The 11,889-nt window shown below is 41.4% G+C and overlaps 1 protein-coding gene across 1 annotated transcript; it reads left to right on the top strand.

Moving 5' to 3' along the window:
- Nucleotides 1–1,173: 1,173 nt before the first annotated feature.
- Nucleotides 1,174–8,748, top strand: LOC118359689 (vesicle-associated membrane protein-associated protein B-like). The gene is made up of 6 exons (XM_035738307.2): nt 1,174–1,398; nt 4,830–4,982; nt 5,120–5,223; nt 5,515–5,595; nt 5,874–6,050; nt 6,320–8,748. The coding sequence occupies exons 1-6, from the start codon at nt 1,341–1,343 to the stop codon at nt 6,482–6,484; spliced, it is 738 nt and encodes a 245-aa protein (XP_035594200.1). The 5' UTR covers nt 1,174–1,340; the 3' UTR covers nt 6,485–8,748.
- Nucleotides 8,749–11,889: the final 3,141 nt, after the last annotated feature.

The following is an 11,889-nucleotide window of genomic DNA, read 5'->3' as shown; positions in this document are numbered from 1 at the left end:
TACAGATCAGCGTTCAACACCATAGTGCCCAGAAAGCTCATCACTAAGCTAAGGACCCTGGGACTAAACACCTCCCTCTGCAGCTTGATTCTGGACTTCCTGATGGGCCGCCCCCAGGTGCTAAGGGAAGGCATCAACATGTCTGCAAAGCCGATCCTCAACACTGGGGCCCCTCAGGGGTGCGTGCTTAGTCCCCTCCTGTACTAACTGTTCACCCACGACTGCGTAGCCAAACACGACTCCAACACCATCATTAAGTTTGCTGACGACACAACAGTGGTAGGCCTGATTACTGACAACGATGAGACAGCTTATAGGGGGGAGGTCAGAGACCTGGCAGTGTGGTGCAAGGACAATAACCTCTCCCTCGATGTGAGCAAGACAAAGGAGCTGATCGTGGACTACAGGAAAAGGCAGGCTGAACAGGCCCCCATTAACATTGACAGGGCTGTAGTGGAGCGGGTCGAGAGTTTGAAATTTTTCAAAGACTCCAGGGAGCGGTACCGAGGCAATGTGTCGGGGTACAGGTAAGTGTTCTCTCTGCTACCGCACGGCAAGCTGTACCAGAGTGCGAAGTCTAGGACCAAAAGGCTCCTTAACAGCTTCTACCCCAAAGCCATAAGACTGCTGAACAATTAATCAAATGGCCACCCAGACTATTTACCCCCCATTTGTTTTTACACTGCTGCTACTCGCTGTTTATTATCTATGCATAATAACTTTACCCCTACCTACATGTACAAATTACCTCGACTAACCTGTACCCCCGCACATTGCCTCGGTACCGCTTCCTTGTATATAGCCTCGTTATTGTTATGTTATTGTGTTGCTTTTTATAATTTTTTACTTTAGTTTATTTGTTAAATATTTTCTAAACTCTTTCTTGAACTGCATTTCACATGTGACAAATAAAGTTTGATTTGATTCCTTAGCATCTTAAATGCCCTTCTGGGCATCACATAGTTTGTCAATTAATAAGGATATCTTTTTGAAACAGCCTCTAAATGAAAATGACTTTACATTCTCAAATAGCTGCCAGATCAGAGGTTTTTTTCGGGTTGCCAGAAAAAATATATAACAATTTTACAAAGATCTCTTTGCTGACATTCCACAGACCTGTCCCCTCCCACGACGTCACACGGATCCTTTCCTTCCTGCTTGCTTGCTAGCTTAGCTTTAGCTGTTGGCACTTGGCTGTCCAAGTGGTGCATTTGTGATCCTCCAGCTATCCCTTAACGAAATCGGGTCGTATTTAGGAGATTTTACAATAGTTATAGTAACAAAAGCTGCGACATATAGACCAGGTACTTATATCAGAAAGGCTTTCGAACCTCTGGGACATGGCCAGACAAGAGCAAGTCCTCCAGCTTGAGCCACCACACGAACTGAAATTTAGAGGTAAGAGGGCAGGGCCGGGCAGTTTGGTCTGCAAGTATTTGACCATTGTTCCAAGCTAGCTAACGTCAACGCATTATCAGTAGTGTTGTTGATAACTAAACAATGGGTCTGCACACGGTGTATCATATTTGGTTTCTAGAGCGGTGACAAGCAAAGGGACATTGCATAGCAACGTCTTCTACCTACCGATGCTAACCGGCTAATGGCTAGCTGTCATTTTCTTCAGTGGCTAGCTAGCTATCTTAGCCTGCAATGAAAAGCCAGGCCCTGGTAATTTCCTCAATCAATGTTAGTTGCATGTTATTCAGTTACTATCATAATCACGATCTCCCTTACTTACGAGTCAGTTTTTGCCACCACAAATTAAGATATTTCTGCAATAGCTACTAACGTTACTAGCTAGCTAAATGAAGTATAAGTAATTCATTTATAGTACTTTCTGAGGTCAGAGCGATACTAATGAAAATCCCATTTCACAATTCCCTTTATGGATACATATAAGTTTCTCAATCCATTCGTGGGGCACATATTTTATTTAGCCCTGACCACACATGAACAAGCCCTTGATTAGTTGAATCAGCCCTTGATTGGTGTTATTCTTGGCCTGAAACTGTGCACCTCCTAGGGGAGCCCCAGGAATTGATTGAGAAATACTGCAGTAGAAAAGTGACTGTTGACAATTATCAGGTGCAGGATCAGTGAGTTTTAGCAGAATTGTAAGGTTCTGAGTAGGGCCATCTTACTGCTTGTTATTGAGTTATTGAACAGGCTATAATTGATGAATAGATTTGAGAATTATATTAGGGCTGTCCCCAACTAAAAATACAATTGGTTGACTGAGTCATCAGGTTCTTTCGACCAATCGATTGGTTGACATTTTTAAACGTATTTTTTCCATATATAGACACATCTTATGTGTTTTAATCAAATCAACTATATGCACTGAGCTTGTCTGATGCTTTAAGCGCTATGTTTGATGAAATATTAAGACACACAAATAATTAGAGGGAGTCCAACCAGGGAGTCCGACTGCAATTGATTTGATTGTGCCGGGCCGGGCTCAGACTTGCTGCACTGTATAATTTTTGTTTTTACAGCGAGTGACTGTGTGACTAGCACCGGTTGTCTCTCCCTCCTCCTTGCTGCAGCAAAGACTACAGAACATCAACAGTATTTATCACACTGTCCGTGTTGTTGAAGCTGCAATATGATTACAGACATTTCTCACTGAAAAGTTTTGTTACCGAAATCCCTCATTTGTTTAGGAAAAACATTCCCTATTCCCTCAACCCTTGGCCTTGCTCTCTTTACGTGACATGTATGCATCGCATAAATGTGACCAATCTCACCTATAGCATATCATCATTACATCAATAAATTGGTTATAACAAACTCTGAACACCATAACACGTGACAGCAAAATGGATGCTGAGGACATGACAAATAAACTAAACTGGGGAATGTTCACTGGTTGCACAGGAGGTAAAGGGGAATTCAGATGTGTGGAATACATTTGACTAGTTGTGGAAAATACTGGAGATCAAGAAAAATAAGGTAAGGAGCCAGTTCTGCGTTCACATTATGTACCAAACAGGTGCTTTTATATTACTATATACATTTTCTGACCATTTGTAACAATATAAACAACACTAAATAAATGTAAAGGGTACCAGAGAATCTGTAATCTTTTTTTTAAAAATTAAAAAATTAAGCCTTTATTACAGCAAAGACTCAAAACAGTCGCATGCATTCATGAATGCAATTGCCAAACGGTTTATTTATTGTTATGCTAATTATTCAAGGTCGATTTTATTTTAAACCTAAAATGCTTGATTGCATATGAATGACTCGTATGCTGTGTGATGACATGAACGATTAATTGATTGATATAGTAGCCAATATAAGTATTGAAATATAGGCCTAAGCAAGTTAAGGTGTTAAGACTAAACAGGATGCGCTCTTAGGCCTACAGTTCGATGGTTGTTATACAAGGCAACTAAGCCTACTAATGATAAGGACATTACTTATTATAATGATGATGATAATAACAATACGGAGATCAAGAAAAAGTTTAGTTATACTAAATATACATTTTCTGACAATTTGGAACAGTGTAAACAACACTAAATACATTTACAAGTAATACCAGAGAGGATGTTCTAACGAAAACAAGTGTACAACTTTAGTACAGCAAAACGAAGATTAAAAACAGCCAAATTTGTGAAATTGTTTATCTGACATGTGTTGCGTGAGGCTTGGTGCTCACGGAATCAGTTGGCTATTAAACAAACACACAAACATGCAACACAAGCAGGATCTGAACACAAGCGAGATCAATCTTATTTCTGTAGATACTTTTGGTCATGTAGTGTATGTGGACACCTGCTCGTTGAACATCTCATTCCAAAATCATGGGCATTAATATGTCCTCCCTTTGCTGCTATAACAGTCTCCACTCTTCTGGGAAGGCTTTCCACTAGATGTCGGAACATTGCTGCGAGGACTTGCTTCCATTCAGCCACGAGAGTTAGTGAGGTTGGGCACTGATGTTGGGCGATTAGGCCTGACTCGCAGTAGGCGTTCAATGGGGTTGAGGTCAGGGCTCTGTGCAGGCCAGTCAAGTTCTTCCACACCGATCTCGACAAACCATTTCTATATGGACCTCACCTAACCCCATCAAACACCTTTGGGATGAATTGGAACACCGACTGCGGTCCAGGCCTAATCGCCCAACATCAGTTTTTTTTTTTGGGGGGGGGTTACCCCTTTTTCTCCCCAATTTTGTGGTATCCAATTGTTGTCGTAGCTACTATCTTGTCTCATCGCTACAACTCCCGTACGGGCTCGGGAGAGACGAAGGTTGAAAGTCATGCGTCCTCCGATACACAACCCAACCAGCCGTACTGCTTCTTAACACAGCGCGCATCCAACCCGGAAGCCAGCCGCACCAATGTGTCGGAGGGTACACCGTGCACCTGGCAACCTTGGTTAGCGTGCACTGCGCCCGGCCTGCCACAGGAGTCGCTGGTGAGACAAGGACATCCCTACCGACCAAGCCCTCCCTAACCCGGACGACACTAGGTCAATTGTGCGTCGCCCCACGGACCTCCCGGTCGCGGCCGGTTACAAAAGGAGCCTGGGCGCGAACCCAGGGACTCTGATGGCACAGCGCCCTTAACCACTGCGCCATCCGGGAGGCTCAACATCAGTTTTGACATCACCAATGCTCTTGTGGCTGAATGGAAGCAAGTCCTCGCAGTAATGTCCCAACATCTCGTGGAAAGCGTTCCCTGAAGAGTGGAGACTGTTATAGCAGCAAAGGGGGGACTAACTCCATATTAATGCCCATGATTTTGATGTTCAATGAGCAGGTGTTCACATACTTTTGGTCATGTAGTGTATCTGTTGTCTATTCTCTCCATCTTTTCCAGGTCCATTTACAGATGTCGTCACGGCCACCCTGAAGCTAGGCAACCCAACAGACAGAAATGTGTGTTTTAAAGTGAAGACGACAGCGCCTCGTCGATACTGTGTCCGTCCAAACAGTGGCATCATTGACGCAGGCACTTCCATCAATGTATCTGGTTGGTATCTTTTAGTTTGATTTATAGATGATCGTAGCAGAATAATCTCAGGAACTAATAGTATGTTGAGCTGGTCAACGGAAGGTAACATGTTGCTAAGAGTTTGCTTGATGCCATTTGTCTGCTTTGTTTTGCAGTTATGCTACAGCCTTTCGACTATGATCCCAATGAAAAGAGCAAACACAAATTCATGGTGCAGTCCATGCTTGCTCCATATGACATGACTGATATGGAAGGGGTGGTAAGTGTCCAAATGGAATGTGATAAATCTGAATGTCACTAATTATGATCTGATGATCACAGTAAGTTTATTCAATCTGCATTTCTAGTTCTGTCTTACTGTCTCAAGCATCTACTTGTTTATGCGTTGCAAGTGGGACAAATGTGCTGTCAGGATATGCTTCTCTTATGAGTGTCATGGAGTTCCTATATGGGTGTGGTCATCTTGGTGTTGCCTTATTATTCAGTTTTCTTTCGGCCCTCTTCTTCTTTTTCTCTCTTTCTCTCTTTCTATCCTCCTTCTGGCCGACAGTGGAAAGAGGCAAAGCCAGAGGAGCTGATGGACTCCAAGTTGAGATGTGCATTTGAGCTGCCACTAGAGAATGACAAAACTGTAAGTATCTCCTACATCTTATCATATTACTACATACAATATACAATTGAATGTTTTTTGTTGTTGTTGACATTCCTTCCCTCATAGATTTCACCGTACAGTGTAAGATTAATTCAGAGTACCTTCATTCCATTCACAAATAGATTCTGAATGATTCGATCATCTCCACTCCATTGCATCTCTGAAACAGCCGTTGCCATGTTTTGTATTTTATTTTGTGCTTCTCTTCCCCATTCTGTTATTCATCTGCATGTTTCTGTCTCCACTCCTTTCCACAGCATGACAGTGAAAGCAACAAAAATGTGTCCTCTACTCCCATAAAGTCAGAGCTCTCCTCACTCCCTAAGTCTGCCAGCTCCTCCCTGGATGACGGCGAGGTGAAGAAGATCATGGAGGAGTGCAAGAGGCTGCAGATGGAGGTCCAGAGGCTACGGGAAGAGAACAAACAGATCAGGGTGAGACTCAAATGTCCCTAGAACCCACAACAATCAGATCTGTTCGGCACAATGCATTTTATTTTCTCCATCTGTAACAATGCAGACTTACATAATAGGCCTTGTTTAATATATAACAGCTGTTTTTGAGCAATAACAGTGAAAAGCAGTTACTGATCTCAAATCAGTCAATTACCCATCTCAAATATGAGGCCTATTAAGTAAGTCTGCATTGTTTCAGATGGAGCAAATAACTGACATTTGGCCTGTGACTCCTTCCTTCTAACCAGGAGGAGGATGGTCTGCGGAAGAGGAAGGTTACGTCCATGGCGTCCTCTCCCCACTCATCTTCCTCACAGGCCATGATAAGGGAGGAGGGCCTGAGTACCCGCGTGCTGGCGCTCTGCGTGCTGTTCTTCGTCATCGGTGTCATCATTGGGAAATTGGCCCTGTAGATGTAGCCAGCGGCAGCATGCTCGGAGAACCGAAAAAAACCCCAACAACAATGGGATGTGTACTTGTTTTTTTGCATAATGCAATATCACATGGGTTTATTTGAGTTGTGAAATTATTTACCATAAAAAAGCAAAGGTAATCTAGTGAAATAATGAAAAGAACCGGTCACGAGTCGTCTTGCCTTTTAATCACTGTATTTTCCATCCCTACTTGCACAGATACAATACAAATCATTGTGTGGGGATTGGGGAAATTGCAACGTTGTGTTCTATAAGCATCAATGATAGCAATGTGTTCCAGCAAGGTCAAGGCTTTTCCTACAGCAGAACTAATGTGACTGAGTTCTATGACATTGTGTGAATGTTTTAATCACTGCTTTTTTAAGGCAAGGAGACCGTGCATTGTGTGTGAGTCTAGAGGCTGCCGGTGAATTTTAGCATGAAGGGGGGTAATTATGTAAATCCTGACATCCAACTGATTCCTGTATGAAACATAAAATGGATTTTGGGGGGGGTGTGTAACTGAAAAATAAAATGTTAACCATCATTTTGTCCAAGACAGACCCCTGTCCAATGCAGTAGGTTGCTTTTTTTTTAATACTCAATTAGAAATGTGTTTTTAATCTATCAGAATATGTACTGTCTCATAGTGCTGCAGTGAGTTAGGTCTACACATTTTAGTGTGTAATTTAGTGAGAGTCTCTGAGGTGAAGGCACAGAATTGGTGACTTGTAATTTGGTCAAAGCCCCAGCCTGTGAAGGATGTCTTCAGGATCAGTATGTGGGTGGTGCCTTTTGCATCTCTGATATTTTAAGTTGAAATTTTGCACCAATATTGAATTTGAAGTCTGTTATATTAAATTAAGTGCCCTTTAACATAGACCACATTAATTCAATAAATCTGTTGTTTTTTGCATGAATTAAGGATTGCTAAATTGCCCAAATTCTGAATATTGACATCCCTCCGTCAACGCTGACACTTCTAGGAAGATTTTACTGCACTTAGGCCTACATTCAATTCGATCAAGCGTTAACAGGCAATAGCCGACACCCGCATATCTGATGTTGTGGCGGTAACTGAGGTGTAACTGTTGGAGCTGCTCTTCTGATCGTTCAGAAGCCACAACTGCCAAATTCTCTAAAATGATGTTGGAGGTGGCTTATGGTAAAGAAATTAACAAATTCTATGGCAACAGCTCTGGTGGACATTCCTGCAGTCAGCATGCCAATTACACCCTTGTGTTAGAAGTTCAGAATGAGAAAGTGTAGACTATAGGGTGAAGAAGTGGGACACTTTTTCATATCTGTGTTCTGTAACCTTTTTCAACATCTAGCCAACATATCTCAACACGTGATGCATTCCTGAAATCCTCAAGATGTTCCCTAATCACCCAAAAAAACTAAACAAATTAATTAATATTCACAGGAGGCATGACATTTGTGTACACTGAGTCAAAACCATATATTCAGTTTGCATTTGGTAGACTGAGACAGCAGGTTAAATAATCTGGGACACCATTATTATAGTCCTAATTGTACCCCAATGACAATTCAAGTACATTTTGTGTGATTAGGAAACATCTGAGGAATTCAGAAATTCATCATCTGTTGGGCTAATATGTTGAACAGATGTCTGAAGCAGTTACAGAAGATGTAAATGCAAAAAGTGTCCCACTTTTTCTGAAATTACGCAAATAACAGTACAATACATATTTTGTTTTTACAGGATATAGTACTACACAAACCAGAACCTTGCCTATCCTAAGTACAGGGGTTCCCTAATGTAAACTGGATCACTTTCCTCCATTGGAATAGCTTATAAGACTGTCCCACTTTTAGCTACTCCATGCTGTCCTACTTTATTTAGCTATAGTTGGTAAAGCAGGACAACTAAAAACATGACTGAATTACAAAATTGAAACATAATATTGGCAATTTTTAAAATGTATTTTGATGCATCAGTACATAGTATGCACATTTACATCAGAATTTGGCACTGCGTTATTTCTGGTAGTTTTAGAGCCTTAACATCAAAACAGAGGAAGTGGGCCGAGAGAGTTTCTCCCACAGAGAGATAGGGAAAGAGAGGCTCAGATGACATCATGTAGCTGATTTTACAATGTGCTTTGCAGGGTAAGCTTGCTCTTCCCGCCTCTATGATATCACATCAATGAAGTGATGTGATTTTGATCATGTGGTTTCTCTGCAAGGGCTTAGTAACAGTTTTGATTTGCTCTTGTCAAACCAATAAATAAACGTCAGGATTATGGTGTCCCAGTTTATATAACGTCCTACTCTTTTTGAATTCCCCCTATAGAAATAATGACACTCACATTTAAAATCATAAAATTAAATCATGAGGATTTCAATCAGCCTAATGGAGGTGAGATTACATCTCACATTCCAGTGATTGAGCTTGTAAACAAGGCTGCAATGGATTTCTCTTAATGCTACTCTATGCAGCCAATGGCAATGTCCACTTTAGATAGGATTTCTCTTAATGCTACTCTATGCAGCCAATGGCAATGTCCACTTTAGATAGGATTTCTCTTAATGCTACTCTATGCAGCCAATGGCAATGTCCACTTTAGATAGGATTTCTCTTAATGCTACTCTATGCAGCCAATGGCAATGTCCACTTTAGATAGGATTTCTCTTAATGCTACTCTATGCAGCCAATGGCAATGTCCACTTTAGATTATGCCGGGAGCTGCTTGTTGATTTGACAGCTCTAATGAGACTTCCATAAAACACACCATTTTGATACATCTACAACTGGAAGTAACTTTTCGTTGCAGGTTAGGAGAGCATTTCGCCAACCTTAACCCTTTTCCTAACCTTAACCTAATTATCCTAACCTGCTATGCTAATTCTCCTAACTTGTTGCGTAAATTCTAACCTGCTATGAAAAAGTAACTTCCGGTCATAGATGTATTGAAGTGCCATGTTTTAGGGAATATCCAGTTCCACCTCCGACATGCCAAAACAACCGCTATGCGGATATCGGCTAAAGCGGATCTGATTGAATTGAGCCCTTAATCCCAAAATGTCTCCAAGTTTCACCATAATTGCAAAGGCTAGTTATTTTGTTGCTTTGACAGTCATTTCTGAAGATGATGTATTTCATGTGATTAGTGGTTTATTTACGACTGTCCCTCATTCAAGGTCAACCCTGTTATGTGAACTAAACTCTTGTTTTAATATGGTGAAGCCATTACTTTAAAAAACATTTTTTTTAAAGGAACATTAAACATCTAATAGTCAAGTCCTAAAGTAAAATCAGGTGAGCTGGTTCTATTCTTTTTGGTCATTTTATGGTGTTTTGTGGTAAATTGTTTATAATGCATTTAATGTAAAAAATGTTTTTTTATAGAAACTGAAATCGAAAACAATTATATATTTTTTCTTACTAGATCAAACCGTAACTGAACCGACCTCAAAAAACACTTGCTCAGCACTATGGACAACTGAGCGGGTGGAGCATAACATGTTCACCCTGTTAAAGGCTTTGTATGGTCATTCTGGCTCTGCAGTGGCTGTACAGCATTTACTGTGATACAGCCTCTGCAGAAAACAGAGCAAATATACTTTTTGTCCTTCGCGTAGCAGAGCTATTGTGAAGTAAGTTGTCAAGGAAGTTTGTGTTTATATGGGACCTCCCACCCCAACCTACCATCAACCAATACTAATGGGCAGCCCTCCGCATTGTTACAAAATTTGAGAGGCACATGGTGATGCGGTAAGGAGCTTGATTTGGCCTCCGCATGCTTCCGGAGGCTTGCATCTTAACCTCCATACAAATCACCATACCACATTTTCAGATCAAGCATAAATTGGCTTTAATCCATACATAGATTAGGGTGACCACATGTCCCGGATTGTGTGGGACAGTCCCACATTTTATCCCTTTCTCCAACAAGGAAACAATCATGTCACACACAATTTGGGACATGTGGTCACCCTAATCTAAACACCACTAATCTTGAAAAAAGGTTGATTTGTCCTGTATTTCAGTCAGACATTCTAACCTGTCTCTTGCAGTCACGCTGCGCGAATTAAAATATAATATATATACACAAATAATGTGGACACCCCTTCAAATTAGTCGCTTAGACTGTTTCAGCCATTCCCCTTGCTGATGTGCATAAAATCGATCACACAGCCATGCAATATTTTTTTCATGGTTCGGGCTAGACCACTTAGTTCTAGTGAAGGGAAATCTTAAAGCTACAGCATAAAATGATATTCTAGACGATTCGATGCTTCCAACTTTGTGGCAACAGTTTGGGGAAGGCCCTTTCCTGTTTTAGCATGACAATGCCCCCGTGCACAAAGCAAGGTCCATAAAGAAATGGTTTGTCGAGATCGGTGTGGAAGAACCTGACTGGCCTGCACAGAGCCTTGACCTCAGCCCCATCGAACAATTTTGGGATGAGTCAGGTCTATTCGTCCAACATCAGTGCCCAACCTCACTAATTCTCTTGTGGCTGAATGGAAGCAAGTCTCCGCAGCAAATGTTCCAACATCTAGTGGAGAGCCTTCCCAGAAGAGTGGAGGCTGTTATAGCACATAGAGAGGGGGGGACCAACTCCATTTTAATGGCTATGATTTTGGAATGCGATGTTTGACGAGCAGGTGTACACATACTTTTGGTAATGTAATGTATGTAGCCTATTAAAAGGATGTGGTACTGGTGATGTTAAACCCTTTTCCAATTATTGTTTAGATCTAATATTATGCGCAGTGCAAGACTAGACGTTGGCCAACGTCATATGCCTATCATCAACCAATCATATTTTTCCAATCCCTTTCAGGCTAAATTACAAATAAACTCGGAGAGGACAGTTCGGTCTGACTACAAAAGTAAGTAAATAGAAGTATTAGACTGAAAGGTGATTTCGCCAAACTTATGAGGCTCTCCATGCACATTTGTGGCTCATGTATAATATTATTTGCTGCTACTTCATTCAATCCCGTTTTAAAAGTCACTCTTCCTAACTGTTTTACATTCCCTGAGACCAACCAGAAAGGTTTCCTTTTGAGCAAGAAAAAATAATAGGTTGGGTGTGCTTAAAGCCAATTTATGCTTGATCTGAAAATGTGGTCAGAGGCGCTGTATGGATGGTGTGATGCAATTTCGTGCCCTCTGGAGGCATGCAGAGGCCAAATTGAGCTCTGTACGGCATTGCGTGCGCATCTCAAATTTTGTAACATTGTGGAGGGCTCTGTATAGCTCCACATTGACATGATTGGTTGACAGTAGGTGAGGGCGGGAGGTCCTGCATAATCACAAAATCACTTCCTTGACAACTTCCTTCACAACAGCTCTAAGCTGCTTGGCAAAGCACAAAAAGTATGAATGCCCTGATGATATTTGAGTGCAGCTGCAATACAAATAAAAAACT

Source organism: Oncorhynchus keta, chromosome 27 (assembly GCF_023373465.1).
Source record: "Oncorhynchus keta strain PuntledgeMale-10-30-2019 chromosome 27, Oket_V2, whole genome shotgun sequence".
NCBI lineage: Eukaryota > Metazoa > Chordata > Actinopteri > Salmoniformes > Salmonidae > Oncorhynchus > Oncorhynchus keta.
This window is presented reverse-complemented; position numbering and strand designations above follow the sequence as displayed.